The sequence below is a fragment of the Culex quinquefasciatus genome, chromosome 2, assembly GCF_015732765.1.
Source record: "Culex quinquefasciatus strain JHB chromosome 2, VPISU_Cqui_1.0_pri_paternal, whole genome shotgun sequence".
In the NCBI taxonomy this organism is placed as follows: domain Eukaryota; kingdom Metazoa; phylum Arthropoda; class Insecta; order Diptera; family Culicidae; genus Culex; species Culex quinquefasciatus.
Genome location: NC_051862.1, coordinates 210,561,485 through 210,584,756, shown reverse-complemented (window position 1 = coordinate 210,584,756; position 23,272 = coordinate 210,561,485). Strand labels below are relative to the sequence as shown.

The window sequence follows — 23,272 nt, the reverse complement described above, 5'->3', positions numbered from 1 at the left end:
ATAATTGACCGCGCGTCACCACCCAACTAATTGAACTCACTTTGCCGAAGACACCAAATTGATCAGAAAAATTCACTCAAAAGCTACAACTGTTTGAATATTTACATACCGTAAACCGGGGTGACTTTGATAGGATTTCAATTTGTTTTTAGAATATTTTCCAACAGGTAAGGTTTTTCTCAAGATTATTATTTTTAAAACATGTACTGGGGTAGGCCACACAAAGTCCATGCACTATTTTGGAAAAAAAAGTTTTTTCAATAGTGTTTAGAAAAATAGTTATGTTAAAAATTTATGGTTTGAATTCCGGGGTGACTTTGATAGTCATAGTTTTTCTTGTTAAAATCATATTTAAGATGTTCAAACTTTATTTGTACGTTAAATGTACCATCACTAAAGTAGCTGATATAGTTTGTGAGAAAAAAATCAATGTTTATATTAAGTTAACTAAGTTTATAAGCTTTTTAACAAAAAAAAAAATATAAATTTTAGGTAAAATTGTTAAAAAGTCGGAATTTTGCCTGAAATTTGTTAAAAATAGTTTTGTTTACAAAATTATCGATTTATACATATTGCATTTTAAACTGAATTCGAAGCACGGAATCACAAGTTTTCACATTTTACATGAAATTTGTTCAACTGAATTTGCCTATAAATTTGGAGATTTTTTTAATTGTGTTTCAAAAACACATATTATTTATTATTTACAAACTTATTTAACCTTCTCCTAGTGGAAAATTGTCCAAAGAATCCGAAAATGCATTCCGTTTTCCGATTAAAAATCATGTTCATTGAGAAAATCATGACACTTTGAGAAGTTTAAAACAGTCTTCCCGAAACGCGCGCACGCCGTTCACGCCGTACAAGTTTTCAGTGCAGATGAACCTCAAACACACCAGGCTGCCATGTTCGAGTTCTCCCCGCACGGCGCACTCAAGTTTACACGCGGTGTAAACACGTGGTGCACACCTCGGGTACAACGCCGTGCGAGCGAAGAGCGTGTAAAGAGACGAAAAAATGACTGTTTCTCACTCTCTCTGTGGCAAACACTGTAGTGTGACTGCAGCGGAGAATGAAACACCGCTTTACAGCAGAGGGAGCGTGAGGGAACTATTTTTGTCTCTTTTCTGCGTCGTCGGCTTGCACGGGGTTTGTACCCGGGGTGCAAGGTTCGGTTTTAAACTCGAGGTTCGTGTGCGCGTACAGACTGTACACGTCAGAGTTTAGGTTTGCTTGTACGCGTGCACACGCGGTGCTGGTGTTTGATCGATTACAGAAAACAGAGAACGCGGTTGAACGCTGTGCACGGGGATCACTGGTTTAAAATAATGACTTTCATCCACATTTTCTTAACTATAGTTAACTAACTTTATAAACTTTTCAAAAATTTATGAATAGTTCTTCATGAGGTACTTTGAACACTTCTCTACCACGGTCAGTATGTTTCTGAACCATTCCTTACGTATTTTAATTGTACTCTTCATTTTGCGGAAAAATCGCAAACCTATATCAAAGTCACCCCGGCTATCAAAGTCACCCCGTTTTACGGTACCATTTTTGTATGGACAGCAGCCAAAATTGTATGGAGACTTGTATGGGTGAACCAATGACACAAAATAGCTTATTTGGTCATAGGGAAGGCCCCCACAAAGTTTGAGCCAAATCAAAAAATACACAAAATAAAAATGGTCGAAATCGGCCGATTTCGTAGAGAGTTGCTCTTATGAAAACTCGTTAAACATTCAATATTACGCACTTTTGAAATTTTAGTCTTGATGTCAAAATTTTCAAATATTTTTTTCGAAAAAATCACAAATTTTCAAATATCGTCGCTTGTGTGCTATCTTGTGACACGTCTGCTGTAAAGAGATAGGACGTGTCACAAGATAGCACACAAGCGACAATATGATTTATTTTTAACGTTGGGAATTGGATTGGAAAGTATAAGTTCGATATTCGATGTTAAAAACTGAAACGGTTGTGATATTTTCAGCTCTTTTCAACCAGCCTAACAAATTTCATTTATTGTTTTTCAAAACATTCCCCAAACATTTGACATTTGATTCTGAAGTTTCGCAATTGTTTTTTTATGGAGCATACAATTCACAATAGTTTCAATTTTTAACATTGGAGCAATTCCCTACTAAATCGGACAATTTTGTGCATTTTTGCATTTGTGCCTTTTTTTTACAATTTTGGCAGCGGTCTAAAATGGTGGCTATTAATGAGGATTATTCAAAAAAAAATAGGTACATTCTTATGTTTGCCGATTTTCGAATTTAATTAACTTTTTAACAACAAAAAAAAACAATTTACCAAAATCCATTATTTTTTCACAACTTTCATAGACAAGTACGGTCAAAACTCTATGGTTGGTTCCTTCCTTTCATTTATATTTTTATTTCATCTGAAATAGGAATTTTCTGTATAAAAAAAATCTCAGACTTTTTCTCAAGAAAATTCAGACCCCACCTGAAGAAAATGGCATCCCTCTCTCCCTCCATTTGAGGTTATGTTGAAAATCATCCGCTTTTCCTAAGACACCAAATCGGTCAGAAGATTTCTTCAAAAGATTCAGACCATTTTTACATGGACAACTGGCAAAATTTTATGGAGGCTTGTACGGGTGAAACACATAGCTTTTGTGTTTATATGGAAGGCCCCCAAAAAGTTCGAGCCAAAACAAAAAAATACAAACAAACCCCATTTCCGGAATTCGGGGACATAGTTCATAGAAAATCGACCCCATACTTTCCGAGATATTAGGTCTATTCCCGTACTGCAGAATTCTGCAATTCTGCACGAAATCGGTAGCAGAGCGTTCCCGTACTTTTCTGCAACAAAAGTAACTTTTCTCTCAGGCAGAACTTCTGCAATGAGAGAGACAGAAGTTGCAGTAAAACCGTTCCCGTACTTTTCTGCAAGTTCTCTCTTCTTTTTCGTGCTGAAAAGTATCTGCATGTTGGTGTGATGGATATTGAGTACACGCTTACATAAAATTTGCAAGTTGAGTGAAATCAAGCATTTTATTACGAGTTGTAGTAAATTTGATGTTTTATTATTACTAAATTGAAGTAGTATTTTTGAAGGGACATTTGTATGTTTTGAATTGATGGATTTTGGGGTGGTTTTTTTTTAATGCCTGGTTTTATTGAAAACGATTATTATTTTTAAGTGTTAATGATTTAACCTGATAAAAAGTCGATAACTAATGCCAGTATTACAGCACGGCTAATACCCAACAAACAATTTGTATCATAAAAACAAATAGCTTGCAAAATTTTCAAAAGACACATTTCTTTTGAGCTGAATAAAATTTCAAAAAAATATTCGTTTAAAGATTAGTTTTTAATCTTCAATTGTTTTTGAAAAGACTTTATAACAGATTACATGTGTTAACATAATAGGTAAATTTAGTTGGCAAATAATAAATTATACCTAAAACGGTGCTACCAATTTGATGTAATTTTGTCGAACGAAGGAGTCAACAAGGAGGTATTAGGCTATATCAAACAAATAATAAATATAAATGATTATATAATTGATGAACATAACATTTTTGCTGAAACAATACTTACGTTGTTTACACATCATATTTTATATTCTTTAAAATTAAAATACATTTTATTTAAAATCCAAACTTTCGGTATGCTTTACACTACATTTTTTCATTATTGTTCTTAAATTCATAAATTGTTCAATTCTGAAATTGTTAAATCCTTGAATTCCTAAATTTTTAAATTCCTACATTCTTAAATGCCGCCATCTTGAATCATAAAAAATACACATTGGAGTCATATTTTAGGTTAGAAACTCAAATGTAGAAGATTCGAAATTTTGGATTTACAATTTTTTTTAATTTATTTGAAATTATAATTTCTTAGATTTTTTTTAACTATTAAAGGTTTATGCTTGTCATTTTTCAATTATATTAGTTAATCGTACCTGCAACTCTCTAAAATTGTTTACCTAATGTCAAAGTTTTCAATTGCTTGTATAATTTCTATCTAAGCATAATTAATTTCTAGTTACTAAAAAAATGGTACATGTTTGATTTTTTAAATAAAATGTTGAGTTGCATAGAACAATAAGTTCCAGAAATAAACTTTTTAATATTTAAAAAAAAACCTAATTTGAGTAAATCCACTCAACTGTGTACAATATTGCAGAAAAAGTACAGGAACGCGCTACCCAGGCAAAAGTTTTGCGGCTTCTCTCCTTGCAGAACTTCTGCAGAAGAGAGAGAAGAAAAGAGCGAGCTGAAAAGTACGGGAACGTGCTGCAAAAAAGTGACTTATGCTGGCTGCAGAATTCTGCAGAAGCTGCAGAAATTCTGCAATTCTGCAGGTACGGGAATAGACCTATTGTCAGTAGAAAAATGAGGGCGATTGTTACAAGCTCCATGTATGTATTGACCCCATGTGAAGAGGGGGAGGGGTGCGGGTGGTAAAACATTTCCAAAAAAGTATTTACGTTGTTTATGAATAACCCCTTTTAAAATGTGTGTTTACCATAAATATAAAATTGAAAAGCTAACAAAATAATATAATAGTACAATAACAAAATATTCCGAAATTTAAAAAAAAATATCCTAAGGTTTATTCAGTTAAAAACAATGCAAATAACATGTATCATTCATAATTGCAAAACGCTAACATAAACGTGTGAGTAGTAACATGAAGGTACACATAATGTCACTAATGAAACAGTTTATTGAAAAAAGTAAAAAAAAATCATTCCACTTACCCGAGTGCATCGTGTTGCGCGCGTTACTCTGGTAGGCCGCGCAGTACGCCTCGATTACGCGCAGCACGAGCGCGTCCTCCTCGTACGTCGGCTGGGCCTTCGTGCTTTGGCCGGTGCCGAGCGACAAACTGTGATAAACCGAGCCGGACCCGGTCAGGCCGGAACCGGAACCAATGCTTCCACCACCACCGCCAACAATGCTAGCGCCTCCACCGCCGCCGGTCGAACCCGTTCCCGAGCCCGATGAGTTGGTTCCGTTGAGGAGCGCGGGTCGCAGGGGAGGTGCCGGTCGGAGGTTGGTGATGTTCCAATTAGCTGAAAGAGAGAGGAGAAACGAAGGTTTTTTTTAGTTTATAATTTTTAGTTTAGTTTTTCCGAAATCTTACCTTTTTCCTTGATTCCTTTTAGGCTTGGTGGCGGGTTTCCCGACTCGGTGCTGATCCGGCTCGCAGCGAAATTGGACAGTAGGAGTTTTTGGGACTGGTGCTGCTGCTGCTGTTGCTGCTGGACTTGGTTGTAGCTCAGGTGGTGGTTGAACGACTGGCTGCGTTTGTGTTGCGACATGTGCTGTGTGATGGAGCCGCTGCCCCGTGACGGGTGGCTGTTGCCGGTGCTGCTGCCGCCGGACGTGGGCGGGGACATCTGCAGAGAACATTGCGAGGGAAGAAGTGTGAGATTGTACAGTGGAATTGAGACGGAAAAAACACCGAAAAACAGGCGACAGAGATGGGTTAGCGGAGGATTGATTGTGGTGGGGGTGAACATGGGGTTTCCGTACTTGCAAAATAAGAGAGAGAATTTCCTCTCTCCGACAGAATTGTTATTCCGTATTTTTCTGCAAGCATGAAAGTAGTTTAAAAAGGGTTGAGTTAGTTCCGATGTAAAGCACGTTTAGGTTAGGACAATTTCTTGTCTTCCGAAAAGGTCGTTTTATTCAACAGCAATTAGTAGAAAGAGTGACAATTTGTTTTGATTTTGCTGATGTGTGGAGATGTTCGAAATGGGGGCCCAGGCAGTGCAGCTTTAGTAATTGCAAAATCGAAAAAAAAATAAACCAAATGTAGTGTAAACACAAATGAAATAAGGCAAAATCATTATGAAAACGAAGATTCGAATATGAGGGTGGACTCAATCGCGCGATGTTGGTAAGCCAATTGGTGTAACTCAACGGGCGGGAAACGGTGGCTTTATTTACAATTATTGTTAGGAGAGAACCAATTGATGAACTATTTCGTCATTTGAAGGCTGATTGGATAACTTTTCTGTTAGTATTTCTCAAATTATTGAGAATTTATCATTCAAGTATCTCTCAGAACGTTTCAGAGAACGGTGAGCAAGAGAGCCCATTCGAGAGAGAAAAGAGAATTACTCTCTTGCTCTCTGTCTTGTCCCGAGCGAGTAAAGAGAGTTGACGCGGACAAAAACAGTAGAATGCAAATTAGCAATGGATGATCTCCAATCAACACTTCAAAGATGCTTGTCAGCCTGAAAATGAGAATCTCTACTCAAAATTTCGTTTCAACAAAAACCTCTAATCGAATGGTAAACAAAAGCACCGGTAAGCTACTAAATTAAAATTTGCTTTCTCGTAAATTAACTCAGCGAAAGAATAAAAATACGAAACGATCTAGAAAAAAAAATGTGACACAAACGTAACACTACGAAACAGAAAAGCAAATCTCTTGCCTGAACCCCGTGCGACGTCAACGACGGCGTCCCGACCATCACCACCACCACCGCCATCAACGAAATGGTCACCGGAACCACCACAACTACCCCCAGGAAGCTCGTTTCTTCGCTCTTCCGCCGCGCCCTGCCGCGTCGTCGCTCCGACCACAAAGATGGGCAACTTTTCCTTCTTCCACCAATGTGCATACAGTCCGGTGCGGTAGATCGTCGTCTGCGATTTGTGCTCGTTCGCGCCGTTTTCCAGTCCGCTTCCGGTAAGATTGACCACAATTCTACTCCGGCCACTGTACTGCTTCTTTTCTTCGACGACTTCGTCGTCGTCACTGACGCGCTCCTCGCTGCGACTTCGCGCAAACTTCATCATCCCCCCGCCCAGCTCGGAATCCTCGCTTCGCAGAGTATTGTTCCGGGTCTGGTTCGGATCGCCACTTCCGGTGGTGGTGGCCTGTGCCAACGCGCCGTGATGCTGGTGGTGGTCGTACTGACCACTGTCGGTAAAGTTAAACTCGCTGTCGTCGCGGAGCAGCGGCGCGAACCGGCCGATATTGTGACTGGAGCGCGAGTGCCGTAATTGGCTACGTTGGCCGCCGCCGGCCGCGTCTGTTCCGTGCTCTGAATCATAAAGAAGAAAATCCCCGGATAATTTAGGCGGATCGGGTGTGGATATCGAACAACTGCCGGCCATACCTGAATCGCTCGAGCGCGGACTGTGGCAACGGGAGCCGCCTGCACTGCAACTGCTATCGCAGAAGCGACACTTGGCGTGGGTTTGTTCGGGGGAGTTGTTCTTGTTCTGCCGCCCGGAAGCGTTACTTGCGCTAGTGTTGGCAGCGTTGCTGCCGCCCATGTTTACGTACTGGTAGCTCACGCACCTTCGCGGCGATGTCGCCGAAGTCGTGGTCGTCGCCGATCGCGCCTCCTCATCATCCTTTCCCTTTCTGAGATGAGTTTGATTTAGCACAAGTTTTTTATCAGAATTTAGTGAATGCTTACGGAATGGTGACATCTCGCGGGACAAGGTGCCGAACTCCTGCGGCGGCGTGAGGATCTTGCACCAGGAGGTAACGGGCGAACGCACGACGGACGGCGACGGACTGTGGTGGCTGTTGTGGAAGTTGTACAGCAGTTCCGCGGTCACGTGATCCGGCACGGACAGCAGTGGGGCTTCGGGCGCGGGAATATCGAGCGTGCTGGAATGATGCGTCGTGAAGCTGGAGCGATCTTCTGTGGGCTTGGACGGCGGCGGAGGCGGAGGCGGATCCTGGCGATCCTTCCACGACGGAATAAAAATCTCGGTTACCGACGAGCTCGCGAACCGGTTCCCCACAAACAGGGTCGGCATGCTGTGCCGTTCTTCGATTATCGGTTTCTGTTGAAGCGAATGTTTGATCTTCATGGAATCATCTAAGTTGACTAAGTCTTCACACGCCATACGGCCGTGGCCTACTCTATGCTCAAAGCTAGATACTTGAGACTGCTCGGAACACTGCTGCCGGATCTCCCCGAGGTGCAACCGGGCCGTGGTCGTATGGATCGAACCTACGGCGTCCCCGTCACCCCGCACCCCGCCGTTGCTCCCAAAGGACTCACAGTCGTTCAACTTTAGACAAGGAATCGCTCGCGACCCGATTATGTGCGATCCGTGACTCTCGACACTCTTTCTCTCCTCGCTGCCAACGTTGCCACTGGCCGGTTTTCCTGGCACGTAGAAGAACGCCTCATCCGCTTCATCCGGATGCCCGCCATAGCTCTCGTAAATCGTACTCTCTCTCGCGGCGGCCGCAACCTCATCACTCTCCTGCTTCCTCCCCTCGGTAAAGAACGTAATCGTTTCGTACGGATCCTCGTCGTCCCCGTAATCTACCGCGTTCTGCCGTTCCAAATTGTTCCCATTCGATCCGGCCGAACACGACGACGTACACGACCCCGCCTCCTCCTCCTCATACTCATCCGAGTCTCCGTCAAGTTGCTGCTGATTCCGCTGTTGCTGTTGCTCTTCCCCCCTCCTGTACATCCGCACCGTGGTCCGGTGCTTCCGGCGCAACACCACCGCACCCGTATCGATGCGTGCCGTAATCTGCGGGTAGAGCAGCGCTTGCACGATGTACCGGGACATGCCGCCCGAACGGAGCAGCCGCCGGAAGAAGGAGGTCAGCGCGGCGTACGGAGCCGTTGGCGGGTAGGACGAGGGCGGAAACGTCGTCCGGCCCGGACTCTGACTGTATGCACATACGGAGACACGCGTGCAGTACCCGCGCGGGTCGAGCGTTTCTTTACACTGCTTTTTTTTACCAAGGGGGTTGTTGATTTCGTATTTTTGTGTATGTGTTTATTTGGAGTTCAGCGAGGGAGAAAGAGATACAGAGAGATAGAAAAACGAATAAAATAAGGTGGAGCGTTAAACGGTGTTCCGGCGGTTCGCCGGTTGGATTACGGGTGGGAGGGACACATCTTTAAACAACGAGGGAGGGGGGACACAACAGTTATTCAACGAGGGGAAGCCCGAAACCATTAACGGTGTTAATCTCTTAGCAAACAACTCTCCGCAAACCAACGCTGGGTACTTACATGTGGCGGAGGCAGCGGAATGTTGACCGCGGAGCTGCTCACGATCCGTTTCATGTCCTTGCCTGGCTGCTGCTGCTGCTGTCCATCAGCGATCAACTTTGCACTGAGCAGGTCAACCCACTTGTTCGCTTCGCTCGGCCCCTGACAAACGGCCACAATCCGATCAATCAGCGTACCCGTCACTTCGAACGCGTTCTTGATCTGGTCCGTGTCCTCCAGCCGGTTCACACTGATCCCCGTGAGCGGAAGCTTGCCTTCGTACTTGAACGCACTCATCCGTTGACTCACGCTCAGAATCAGCAGCGTCTGGGGAAACAGCACAAAGTAGCGATCCTTGTGCTCGGGACCGACCGCCACGCTGCCCATGTGGATGATCTCCCCGAGCGTTGTCAACTCCTGGCCCTGCCAGCCCCGAATGGGACCGGTCAGGATCTGCAGCTCCAACTCCTTTTGACGCCGCGTCGCAGAACACGACGAAGCAATGTCCTTGTATACGGCTATCGATCGCTGGGTGTCACCGCGATCCGCGTGACAACTCTCCATGTGACGCTCCAACTCTTGCAGGATCGCCGAATACTTGTCCAACCGGCGAAACGGCTTCGACAGACCGGTGGTGAGCACGAGCAGACCAGGCTTGGCAGCGCCCTGCTTCTCCATAAAGGCATTTAAATCATCGCTAAAAAAGATAAAACAAGAGTCAGAGAAGAGTTGAATGATCACAGATCGCAGCTCAACCTACCGGTACTTATCAACTATGACGACGGCACGCGGATGCGCCGCGCAGTAGCACTGGTGAACCTTCTTCATGGTGGGTGCTTTCGTGAGGAACACCTTCCCGACGCGATCGTTCGACTCCTCCAGGTTCTGCAAAAACTCCTCGTGCATCTCGACCACCTCGACAAAGTTACACATCAGCTGCGTATACTCGTCCTGCGAGAGACTGTCCGGAGGGGAAAGGTTCTTATCAGTTTCGATACAAAGTTGATCATTTTTTCAGAAACTTACATCTGACTACCCTCCAGCGGCTCCAGGAAGTTCTCCATCATCCCTCGCAGCTCGGCCACGTGAGCCCGCTCACTCTCGAGCAAATCGCGGAAGACGACCGACCGGAAGGCCTGGATGTCCTCCGGTGGACGGATGGTCTCTGACAGGGGAAGGGGTCCTGCAGGTGAAAAAAAAAAATCCGTCAAAACGCTGAACCTCATCCACTGAACAAGATCGCCCCACTTACCGACATACTCCTTGACGTAGTTGCTCGGGAACCAGCCGGTCATTTCGCCGAGCGTTCCCTCCCACCAGCCGCCATCCTCGCGCTGTGTCAGTGTGATGATGTCGCCCTTCTTGAAGCAAAGCTCGTCATTGTTGGACCCCTTGAACGAGTACTGCGCCTGCACGGTAAACTGGCCCGAGTCCATGCCGACGACGCCGCCAGGCCTGCGCCTTCTCCGGGATGCAGGGCGGTGATGTGGTCAAAGCTGGAAACGAAAGGAAAAGGCATAGAGCTGTAGAAGCTTCCAGAACATCGCCCAACCCGGAATAGTCAAACAGGTCACCCCACCGTAGCGTGTCAACACTCCTATTCCATTCACCCACATCGCGCTGGCAAGATAAAAAGTGCTGCCGATCAATTCACCTAAAGCAACAAGTGTTACATAAAGAACCTATCGCAAATCTCCACTCAATAATAACCACCCAGAGAGCTCGTAACGAATCCCATGCACCAAGAAGGACAAAAAGTGGTCCACGCCACCGTCGGTCCATATTCAAATTTAAATCAACGCCGCGAAACCTGTTCCCGCTGGTGTGAGCAGACTGTGTCACATTTTGATCTGTATTAAAATGCAGCAAGGTCGTGAAAGTGGTATAAAAGATGATCAATGACTAAAGTTCGCCGCTGTGTCTGGTTGCGTCGGGTTGGGTCCCCAAGTCCTATCGAGTGTGTGTGGTGGAGTCCTCAGTTGTTCACGGTTAATCATGGCGATCGCGTTCAAGCTGTACCTGCTCGCCGTCCTGGTCGGGGTCGTAGCATCTCACACAGCGGTAACCCCGCAGTTGGTGGTTGAACGCGAAGAGCATGACCAGGACGTGATACAGAAAACGTTGGACGAGATTCGGCAACGATCGAGGTTTGTGTGTCCGACATTCAGTGATCATCATAATCAGGAGTGCTAATGATTTGTGTCTCGTCAACAGTGTTCAGTTCATGGAGTACGGACCGGACGCCAAGGAAGGCTACAAGTACCACTTGTCGGTTGGGGACGAGCTAGATTACGTGATACACACCGATAGTAAGAAAGGTTGAACCGCTTTAATGTGCAGTGTGTGAAATTAACTGCCCAAATTTACAGAACCAATCATCATCCCGATCGTGGAAACCATCAAGAGCACGCGGGCGGAGACTGATCGGAAGCTGCTCGAGCGGTTGATTGCATCTGGGAGCATAAAATCGCTGGACAGTGTTAAGCGAAAGCAATAAAAGATAAGATCGTTCTAGATTTTATTGAGTGTTTTATTACGGTGCGGGTTTTTAATGGTTCAAAGGCATTTGCAATTTTGAAGATTTTAGAGCGGTTTAACAAAGCGATAGTCGGTTTTTGTAGATCGATCACCAAATTTTGCAACAATTATTTTCTACAACTTGTCCAACTCTTCAACAACAAATAAAACAAAGTTGTTCAATGACGCAATCTCAGTTATTTTTGCATCATGAAAAACAGTAATTTTCTTGAGCAAGTTTATGTTATAGTCAATCTTATTTATGAAATTTGAAATGCGTAAAAACATTTAACCATTTAAAAATATTAGAGAAACATAAAAAAAAGTTCGGTTCGCATTAATGATATTGTTGAACGTCCATTTTTAAATTTTTCAATCAAATAGGTCACTTTTAGTCTTTTTGAAACTATTGAATATTAGGAATTCATTGATGCCTGGCATTTTTTTTTACAGAAGCAATGACAACTTATATTTTGGAGAAGTTAAAAAAAATACATAAATTTCAAAAATTATGCATTATTTCACAGTGTTTGTGCATGCAAATAAAAAATGCTGAAGGTAATCTTAAAAGCCAAATTTATTTTTAGTTCAATCCACTTTATATCTTTAGTTTATCAACTAACAATTGTTTAAGTAAGAACGGTAGAGAGTTTTGAAGAACGCTAATTTATATACAATATAAAATATGGTCTAAATTAGGAATGGAAAAGAAAAAAATCTAGAGTTTTTTTAAATGTCCTATGAGCTATTGCGTTTCATATGTTTATAGGACCTTTTCAAAAAAAAAACTCCAGAATTACACGTTTTTTATTTATTGTTCTGTAGAAAGATTCCTGAAGAACTGTTTCATAAATAACTTGATGTAAAACATTTCATATCATTTATATTTAATATTTATCGTTTCTACATAACTAAAATTTTGAAGAAAATTAAAAAATAGATAGATTGCATTTTTTTTCACAATTTTCACATTTTCAAAAAATATATTTTTGGTGAAAGCATTGAAAATTTAACAGGATATGGTTGAATTAATCGATTTTAAAAAGATTGCAAATTGATTTATCATCCGTTATCGGCGATAAGATTATCAAGAATTATCAAAATAACGATAACGATAGACTATTGCTTTCGTCCCGATGGTAACAATAACCATTATCATTATCGACGATAATTTTTATCGATTAAGAACCTTGGAAATTATTTTTTATTGGAACAATCAAACAAGACAACTGTTTTTTTTATTTTGAGAAATAAATTCATGCAACAAATTTTATTTGAAAATTCTTCTAATAACTATACATTCGAACAAACAAACAAAATTTGAAGAGTGCTTTTCGATTGATGTTTCCAAAGTTTTCCAGCAATATTTAGATTTTGAAAAAAAAATTATTACTCAATTTGATTGAAAAATTGACGAAAACAAACTGGAAAATATATAATAATCTATTTAATAATAAGTTTGTATTCATGGGGAACTACATTCTTTATACAAAACGAGTTTTAAAATAATAAAATCACAGTTTACGAAATAATGTTTTCATATCGACTGTTCTAGTCAATTGAAACTTGTCCATCAAATGTCAACATCCTTCACAGATCCGCACTACTCACAGTTTTGGAATTCTATTCACAAGTTAACCTTTTCCAAATCCGGAGGGGAAAAACCTTGAGCACATTTTAACAAGCAAAAATCCAAACATCCTCTCGTTTAAATGTTTCCCCATCAACAACTTGGCGTCCTCATCATCAAACTTGACCATGTCGAAATGTGTCTTCTCATTCTAATTTCCTTCTCTTTTCTTCCCATCTGCGCTCATCACACCACCAACCGACTAACGTTAGTGTCTGGGGCCAGCAAACGAAAACTGAAACTATTTTCACTTGTCACGCTCGGCTTCTCTGGCGAGTGCCAAAAAAAAATCACGAAACGCCTTACACTTTCAGTTTCAGTGTCACTTCCGCTGCCGTTGACCGCCATTAGTCGTCGCCGCCGTCGTTCACGGTCCTGCCAGATTTTTCCTGAGCACGGTCCAAGTCGATGTTTGCGCTGCTACCCACTAGACGACTTCCGAGAAACTGGCCGCGCGAACGATTCTCCAGCCAAAGGGAGACACCCCCGGGCAGGACAAATGGCAAATGTTGGCCCGCAAAATTAGCAGCGACTTCTGCTCTTCTTCTTTGCAGTTTTGGGAAATTTGGTAACGCCAACGACCGACGGACCGACGGTGCACACATTTGTTGATGCGTTTTGGCTCATTTATCCTCCGAGCGAACGCGTAACGTGACGTGACGTGACACGGTGAAAATATGGGTGAACCAACAAGGTGACTTGGGTTGGGATTCTTCCGAGAATTTTCCTAACTGTGTGTCTTTCACAACTTGCTGGCTGCGCTGACTGTTGTGTAAAGTTGTTTATTTATATCGATTATAATTATTAATTATGTGTAGATTATATTTGCCGCGGTTGGCGGAGTATTTGCCGGGTTCTTGCCTTTGTATCTTTGGCCTAGATTACGGGTTCTTCTTTCTTTTTTAGTGCGGTCTGGTTGAAACGGGAGATTTGAGGGATTCCATACCAACGTTCGAAATAACATTTTTAATTTTGTTGGTATTTCTTGATTATTATACACAGAAAAAAATAATGTAAATTTGGAAGCTGTTATTTTGGAAGGTTGAATATTAACTCTTTTATGATGTAATTTTACATCAATTTTGACTGAAAAAGTTACATTACACCAGAAAAGTGGTAAAATTACACATTTCCAGATGTAAAATTACACCTTTTTTCTGACATAAAAGATGTACCCCTTCCCAGATGTAATATCACCATGATTTTTTTTTTCTGTGTACAATATTTTTCATCATTAGTTGTCTGGAAATCAATTGAAAAATTTCAATCGCGTTTTTCTCAGTTGCACATTTTTTCACATGGAAACGGCAACGTGATTTAGAATTTTAAACCAAGATGGTGGCCAACATGGTGGAGATGAAACATTGAAAAATGCATTTTAGAATTCAATAGGCAATCAACCGCTCAAATTTGACTAAAATGAGGTTGCAGAACTCGAATAAATAAGAAGAAAAATCATTCGAATTGCCATACAAACCTTAAGATAATCGAAAGCTTCTGATAATCGAGCATGGGTAGTTTACGCAACTAGTGGCAAAATGCAGATTTTTTCAGCACGTTTCGCAAATTTTGGTTGTTTACTAGCTACAAAAATTGTATTTTGCTAACAATTTTGAATATTTTGGTATACCTTTTAATGGACATCATTACAATTGTAGAAAATTTTTATGGACGAACCATAGATGCAAAATGTGTAGCCAGTTGCAGTTAAATGAAAAAAAATATAAATTGTTATTCGAAGCCTCAGAGAATTGCAGGTTGAGTTAAAATAACGATGATATATTTTCTAGACAGTAAAAAAAGTATTTTCAAAAGAGGGTAAAATAAATTAATTTGAATTTTATTAGTTCCAAAATACGATTAAAATATTTGTTTTTTTGTGTACTGACATTATTTTAATTTAGTATTTTTCTATTATATGTGAGCAACTCTCTAAGAAATCAGCCGATTTCGACCATTTTTATTTTTTGTATTTTTTTATTTGACTTAAACTTTGTGGGGGCCTTCCCTATGATCAAATAAGCTATTTTGCGTCATTGGTTCACCCATACAAGTCTCCATACAATTTTGGCTGCTGTGCATACAAAAATGGTATGTAAATATTCAAACAGCTGTAACTTTTGAGTGAATTTTCTATTCTTGAGGACTTTTGAGACAAAAATAGGTACACGGAAAAAAATTGCAGATTTTTTAATCAACTTTTTTTTTCACAAAACTCAATTTCCCAAAATACGTATTTTTTTATTTTCGAGATTTTTTGATATGTTTTAGAGGACAAAAATCCGCAACTTTTGAGCCATAGAGAAACATGGTCAAAAAATCCGCCGCCGAGTTATGAATTTTTGAAAAAAAAAAATGATTTTTGGAAAAAAAATTTAAGTTTCATACAAAAACTAATTTGATTGAATATGCAATCGAAACGTACTTAACAGATTTTTTGATAAATTGCTCCGTTTTCAAGATATAGCCACCGAAAGTTTGATTTTAGCGAAATATTTGCAGTTCTTCGATTTTTAAAAATAGTGACCATTTCTAATTTTTTTTTTAAGTTCAGAAAATTTGCTATAAAATTGTTTAAGAGACATTGAAGATTGGACCTCCGGTTGCTGAGATAGAGCCGCTTTAAGAAAAAGAAAGACGGAAATTGAAGTTTTCTAAATTTCACCAAAACAACCCACCATTTTCTAATGACGATATCTCAGCAACTAATGGTCCGATTTTCAATGTTAATACATGAAAGATTTGTGAAATTTTCCGATCTTTTTGAATTTTTTTTTAATTTTTTTTAATCAAGACTAACATTTTAAAAGGGCCAAACATTGAATATTACGCCCATTTAAAATGCTAGTCTTGATTTAAAAAAATTCAAAATATTTTTTTCGAAAAGATCGGAAAATTTCACGAATGTTTCATTTAATAAAATTGAAAATCGAACCATTAGTTGCTGCGATATCGTCATTAGAGAATGGTGGGTGGTCCAATAGATTAAAATAGTGAATGGAAAATTTGTCATGGGAGTTCCTTTGCCAAAACAATTGGCCATTTTTTTGTTCTATTTTTGGTTGGCGATTAGGGTGGCCCTTTCCCAAATAGGGTGGTCAAAAAATAAGTTGCCAGTAACTAGTAGAGTAGTGTTTAATAAATGTATCGAAATCCATTTTTTATATATCAAATCATATACAGTCCAGACTCGATTATCCGAAGGCCTTGGAAAAATTTCACTTCAGATAACCGAAACTTAGGATAATCGAATCACGAAAAAAATTTTTTTTTCCTTGTCTCATTTTTAAGTATGATCAAAGAGTATTTCCCTTCTATCTGGTATGACCCTTAAACTACTAGTGATTTAGAATGTTTGAATCCAAAATGGCGGCCAAAATGGCGATGATTAAATATTGAAAAAATGCATGTTTTGATTTTACAGGGTCGCAGAACTCAAATTTGATGTTTAAAGTAAGAAAATAAAAAAAAGGAAAAAAAATGTTCATGTTTCGATTATCCGAAGTCACATACAAACCTTCGGATAATCGAGTCTGTACTGTACCAGATTTCTATGTTATGGATGTTAAACATTTTTGGATATTTTACGTTAAACATCCTGTGAAATCATAGAAAAATATTTTCAGCTCTGAGCCCTTTGGTCTCGAGACCATCAATGGGACCATCCATAAACCACGTGGACACTTAAGGGGGTATGGCGATTGTCCACGTTCCATACGAAAAAGTTTTTTTTTGTATGGACAATTGTCCACGAAGGGGGGGGGGTTGAGAATCCCAAAAAAGTGTCCACGTGGTTTATGGACGGTCCCAATTCAGCAAACAATGTTTTCATTAGATCTGTAAGTGTATTAAGCGAATTTAAAATATTTTAGTATTTTTCATTGAAAGCGCAACTACTCACTATTCTTTTGGCGAACCAAAATTGGTTCAGCCGTTCCGGAGATATGGTTGTTTGAAAATGTTGTTTTTGCGATAATTTAAAAAAAACGCTATTTTGTATCGTATGGGAACACCCTAGCAGGGTTGATAAAAAGACACACAAGAATTTTCTATGTGCACTATGATTAGGTTCTGCACACGACATTATTGTGAGCAGTGTACGTGCTTATGTTAAGCACACTGTGCTTATAATTTCCCGTGCCTAATTGGTTTAAATACATTTTAAATCCTCCCACTATATTTTATAATAAACGAACTTCATTGGCTTTGGTCCTAGTTAAATCTGATGTGATTATTTGTAAAAAAAAAACGGTAAAATGGCTCTGAACAAAACAAAACCAAAACTTTTTTCAAGGATTATTGGTTTAGTTCATAGACTAAATGAAATTAAATTGGTAATCGACCTTCCAATTGTCGAAACCCGAAAATTACGTGAGCGCTCTGTCCCGGATTAGATGGTCTGGGTCTATAAGTGATAGGACCATAACCCATCATCTAGCGCATCCCCGCGCCATCATCGTCAGCCCGCTGGTCTTACCTTCAAAGAAAAGTTACCGAATTAGGATCATCAGGTGCTGGAACTGCCTAACAGCCAAGGACCGGATTACAACAACCAGCAACAAGCAACTTTTACCAGCAAACCAGTTCTACCGGGTGTTTTGCCCATTTTTTATATTGATATTTTTGAAAAGGTTCTTAAATTTTCTGTCTGTAAATTTTCAATTGCTCCATCCTAAAAAAAAGAACTTTTCTGAGCTTCACCAAGAAAGAAAATAAATATTTTACAAAACTTTGAATATCCCTTTGAAAATAAGCACACGTGCAGTAATGTGCTTATAATGTGACGTGCTAACCCGAAATGTAAGCACGTGAAAATAAACAAGTGACGTGCATCACCATAGACACTGAAAAATATGCGTGTTTGGTGACAACTAGATGCCCACCTCCTTTGATTTAAGCTCGACACCGTGCATATCAATCAACCCTGCACCCAAGTGGCCAAAAAAATACGGGTCTAATTACGTTTGGCCAAGGAACTCACAAAACAAAGTTGAGACAGATCGAAGCACTTTGATCTGAATCCTGCTGATATGACGTGGAATCGCTGTAACATTATGTTATGTGCTCAAGACGAATTGAGTAAAATTAATTTGAAAATCCTACAAGATTTAAAAAAAATAAGCACGAACATTTTTTTCATGCGACTATTCCAGAAATTTGTTTTCTCGGTTTTGTGAAGAAAAAACACAAATTCCCGATTTTTAGCGGATTTGGTCGAATTCCCGACTTGATTGGCCACCCTATCTTATGATCTTCCAAATACCCAAAACTCGATTTCAATCCTTCAACAATTCATCAAAAACCGTAAAAACCCGTGCAATGTTGTCACTTCTCATTTGGAATATAGTCCCGATTAGATCATGCTACATTGACACAACCTGCGATTGAGACAACTTGCCAAAGAGAATATTTGCTAGATGCCGTTTTGTTCTTCTTGCATGAACGTTAGGGTGGTTCAAATCCGGGCTTCCTCGAGGCTACCTCTTTTAATCAAAGATTGACCCATCAACAGGTTAAATTCCAAATTTGAGCTCATTCTGACCATGAACCCAATTCTAATTGCTTGAAGTTTGTATGGGAAAAATCGTCTAAATGTATGGAGAAAAGCAACAGTTTCAGTTTTTTACCTGTGGAGGGCGCAAAAGTTGCCCAATTCTTTCCATTTCTTAGATGTAGAACCTTCCTCAAGACCCCATATTTTAAGGATTGTCCTTAATTTTTATAGACATTTTCACAACGTACTAAATTGGAATCTGAAACTCACCTATGCCAACGTTGGCATGGAATTGCTTCTTTCCTGCGCCGCGCGCAGAATCTGATCTTACGCGTCAAAGTCGCGTAGCCTTTGACTTTAATTTAAACGCTAATTACTACACGCTACATTATCTGCTACCATGCCGAACTAACTAATTCATCTTTCGCCGTGCATCTAATGTGTTGATGCTGCTGCTGCTGCTGCTCCTAAAACTAACAAGGGTTTCGACGTGTGATTGGCTGTGACTTGGTGATGCTGGGAACGTGTGTTGTCTACTGGCTGCTGCTGCTTGTGTCTTTTATCGGTGAACTGCTGCTACGCGCTGTGTGGGAATGTGACGGTCCAGAATCCGCGGATGACACACGGGAAGCAGGTGCAACGGGTCGGTCGTCGGCGGCTCTCTCGTGCGCGTGCGTGATTGATTACATTGTGCTGTCTCCTACTCTAACTTGCTACCGAAGGTGTGGAGTTGCTGCACTCCAGGACGCCCGCGTCTCGTCACTGGGAGAATATGAAGAGGTAGATCATGACGATCACTATCACCAGGTACCAGATGAGCACCATGTAGTTCTGGTTCATTTTGAACATGCTTGGTGGGTTAGAGGATCGATTCGGCCGCTCGCGATTCCCTTTCTGAAAAACCACGTCTGGTGATGCCAAAAATATCTCTAAATTTTCCCAAATATGCGCGCGATTTATTTATACTCTCCGGGGGGGAGCGCGCTTTCGTTCTGCTAGGGCGCGATGAGGCAATCCGAAGATCATCCGACACTCCAAGAACCAGCTCAAGTGACTCGATGTGTCGGTCAAAATCAGCAACAAATTATTCCGAATCCCGTCCGTCGTCCACCTCGAGTGGCATCAACGTGTCTGCTGCTGCCGTTGCTATTAATCACTCTGGATCGCGCACCGACTCAAGTCGTCAGCTTCCGAAAGGGTTGCCCTTTTCTCCGGAACCAAACACAACCGCGATGGCGGCGGCGCCCTCGTTCAAAAAGGTCGAATCGCGCGGAACCACGGCGAAAAAACGCGACCACTCGCAACGCGCCGGCTATCTACTGGCCATATTCCGTGTGCCGTCCTGGTGACCACCCTCGGTGTGCTCTTTGAGGTGGGGAAAAATTCGTTTAAAATATAGTTATTAAAATAGCGCGAAAATGACTGCGCGCAGAACCAAGCTAGAGCGAAAAAAAAGTTCGTCATCAACAACCCGTTTTTGGCACTAGTTGCTGTGGTCAAAAAGTGGCCACCACACCCCGACATTGGCCAAGTCCTGAAGTCTCAACCACTAGGAAAAATTCTACAACCCCAAAACACACACCACACCTTTCAGCTATAGTCGGTCATTCACACTTTGCTAATGATTGAAGCGTATGCTCACAGAGGAGGAGAAGGGGAGCTCGGGAGCACTTGAGTGAGCGTACACGGATTTATTGGGATTATGCCAAAATCCGAGGTGGACGCCACCGTCGTTGGCCACTGCACTGTACTAGTGGGGAGATTATGCGAGATTTTCGGTTGAACCCGAAAGGTGCTAACCCCGGCCGGGCTTGAATTTTGGTTGAGGGTTTTGCAATCGACACGGATGATGAGTCAAGAACTTTGTTTTGAATGAATTTATATCAAGCTTGATCTGCTTACGATACGACAATTAAAAATGTCTTTTGAAGTAATAATCAAGGTCGTTAACGATAATGATTAAAGTTTCTTGCAAGTGTCATTATAAAGTACATGGATGCTAAAAAGCTGGTAATCTTTTTTTTTTTTTTTTGTTATGTTGCAAATTTAGTTGTATATGTACACAAAAACTTCACAAATAATACGTTTTTTTTACTGAACATACTACATTATCTCAATTTGCAACATGAGTATAAAACAACGATCACAAAATACATTTTTTTTTATCTTTAAAATTATATCATAAAAAACTTGCAATATAGGTAGCAAATGACGCAAAATGTTCTATTGATTTTCAATGCATCACGATTTTTTTTCGTTCAAATTTTTTGAGGAAATAGCCTAAAATATAACCAAAGCACTGATGAAAAATGCAGGATGGTATGTCTCTTCTAAAAAAATACAAAAATCATTTACTAAAACTGTTTTTTTTTTTTTAATGTGGTCTAAACGTCAAAATTTTTGTAAACCGGTAGTGGGAATCGACTCTCCAGACAATTTTACATAAAAGTCTCCAAATTGACCATGGTCCCATGTCCAATCCTTTGGAAGATACAGCGGTTTTAAAAATGAAAATGTTGAAGAAACGGGATTTTTGGTGGTTTTTGGCAATTTCTATATGACAGACTTGGTTTTTCAGTCTCGTAAATATTTTTACTGGAAAGCTCGTCCAATTTCCCATAAATTTGCCTTTGACAGCTTTTTGATTTATATCGTTTTTATATTTATGTAATCAAATTTACTATCCTGGTTTCTACCACACTGAAAAAAATATTCTATTTTCAGTTATAAGCAATGTAATTAAGCTTATATCTGTAAGCCCTTACATCCAATTGAAATGCTTTCAAAGGCAAACTTATGGGAAATTGAACGAGCTTTCCGGTAAAAATATTTACGAGACTGAAAAACCAAGTCTGTCATATGGAAATTGCCAAAAAAACACCAAAATTCCCGTTTCTTCAACATTTTTATTTTTAAAACCGCTGTATCTTCCCAAGGATTGGACATAGGACAATGGTCAATATTGAGACTTTTATGTTAAATTGTCTGGAGAATCGATTCCCACTACCAGTTTTCAAAAATTTTGACGTTTAGACCACTTTTCAAAAGAAAACAGTTTTAGTAAATCATTCTTGTATTTCTTTAGGAGAGACATACCATCGTGCATTTTTCGTCATTCTTTTGGTTATATTTTAAGCTATTTCCTCAAAAATTTTGAACGAAAAAAAACGTGACATGCCCTTTAAATTTATGTTTGAGACTTAAAAATCAAAAAATCTCATAGATGTGGCGTGTAATTTTGTTTCAGTTTATTTTTTCCAGAAAGCCCGTCCAATTTCCTTACGCCCTTCTCAAATGTTATTTTCAAACGCTATTTATACACGGGTACACGGGTGAAATTGTTTGAAGATACGATTATTTACATAAAAAATACGGAATTGATTAGTGAAAACTTTAGTATTTTACACTTATTTTGACTAAAAAAAATCCGAAGATAACGATATGGGACAATTCTCCCAAGAATGCGCCTTTTCTTGCAAATTTAATTTGTGTACTTTTATAATTTGATGAAATTTTGTGTACATACCTCATAGACCAAAAAAGACATTTTTTTATAATTGGATCATCCATACAAGTCTCCATACAATTTTGGCAGCTGTCTATATAAAAAGGCTATTAAAATATTAAAAAAAAAAATATATGTATCTAGAGAACGGAATTTCTGATAAATTTGGTGTCTTCGGCAAAGTTGTAGGTATTGCTTAGGAATTATCGGAATCAAAAATAGTTACACCAAAAAAAAAATTGCTTATTATTATAATTCGATTTTTCCACATCATATTAAATTTTATATCGTGTACCAAGTTATAGTCACTTTTCATATTTTTTGTTTCAAAGAAATTTTTTTCATCTTCCCTCTCTCCTATATGTCTTCCAAAAATTTCGGGGGTGGGCTTCAGCCCGATTTTTTACTTTCAAAAAATCTAATAACAAGTTCAAAAATAAGTTTGTGAACTTTTGAAAAATCACTCAGTGCGAATGAAGATTCGGAAACATTTTAAACTGCATTTTAAAAAAAAATCTAAATGAAGAAATAGTTCCTCAAAACGATGAGGTTACTTAGATTTACATTGCATTGGATTAGTATGAATTAATTGTATCTGAATTCATCAAAAAGAAACGCTTTTTTTTTACTTTTCTTTATAAGTTATTGACACTATTGGCTAGTTAAAAAATATCACGGGTCCCGGGAATTCCCGGGAAATAACAAAACTCAACTCTCGATTCCCGGGAAATTGAAAATCTCGAGAGTCGTCACCCTCTACTCATGACCACTATTTCTAAACATCGTTAACTGTTTGTTTTTAGTTAAAATTAAACCAAACATTAAGTGAATATATTTCGAAAACGTCGCACTTTATTGACATTGTTGTACTTTTCGATTGCCTAAAACAAATTTACATTAAAAACTGGAGCTATAAAAATACATTAACATTTATTCCAAAAAACACAAATCATAAAAATATTACTCGGCGCCAAACTTAGTGCCCTTTTTATCTATGGCTCAAAAGTAGCAGGTTTTTGTCCCTTCATAAATATCAAATGTATTCAAAAATACGGATTTCGAGAAGTAGATATTTTGTGAAAATAAAAACAAATTCAAAAATTGGCTACAAAAAATCCGTGTATTGTTGTGAATAGTCGTCATC

At 39.8% G+C, this 23,272-nt stretch overlaps 2 protein-coding genes across 7 annotated transcripts in view; one reads left to right on the top strand and one right to left on the bottom strand.

The window, feature by feature from the left end:
- LOC6033318 (rho guanine nucleotide exchange factor 7) overlaps positions 1-23,272 on the bottom strand; it is a 40,388-nt gene that overhangs the window by 3,456 nt on the left and 13,660 nt on the right. The window contains exons 2-9 of one of the 6 annotated variants that reach the window (XM_038257425.1): positions 10,235-10,478; positions 10,009-10,165; positions 9,743-9,943; positions 9,004-9,679; positions 7,123-8,716; positions 6,433-7,047; positions 5,133-5,388; positions 4,919-5,061 (exon numbers count right to left, since the gene is read on the bottom strand). In XM_038257425.1, coding sequence (XP_038113353.1) covers positions 5,058-5,061; positions 5,133-5,388; positions 6,433-7,047; positions 7,123-8,716; positions 9,004-9,679; positions 9,743-9,943; positions 10,009-10,165; positions 10,235-10,418 — 3,687 coding nt within the window. In that variant the 5' untranslated portion in view covers positions 10,419-10,478 and the 3' untranslated portion in view covers positions 4,919-5,057. Of the gene's footprint in view, positions 1-4,746; positions 5,062-5,132; positions 5,389-6,432; positions 8,717-9,003; positions 9,680-9,742; positions 9,944-10,008; positions 10,166-10,234; positions 10,479-13,435; positions 13,666-18,893; positions 19,948-23,272 lie in introns of those variants that run through there. The other 5 variants (XM_038257422.1, XM_038257423.1, XM_038257421.1 and 2 more) reach the window with 5 other exon arrangements.
- On the top strand, positions 10,887-11,503 carry LOC6033317. Its single transcript, XM_001843730.2, has 3 exons — positions 10,887-11,129; positions 11,197-11,291; positions 11,352-11,503. Exons 1-3 carry the CDS (start codon positions 10,978-10,980, stop codon positions 11,477-11,479), a joined length of 375 nt encoding a protein of 124 aa, XP_001843782.2. The 5' UTR covers positions 10,887-10,977; the 3' UTR covers positions 11,480-11,503.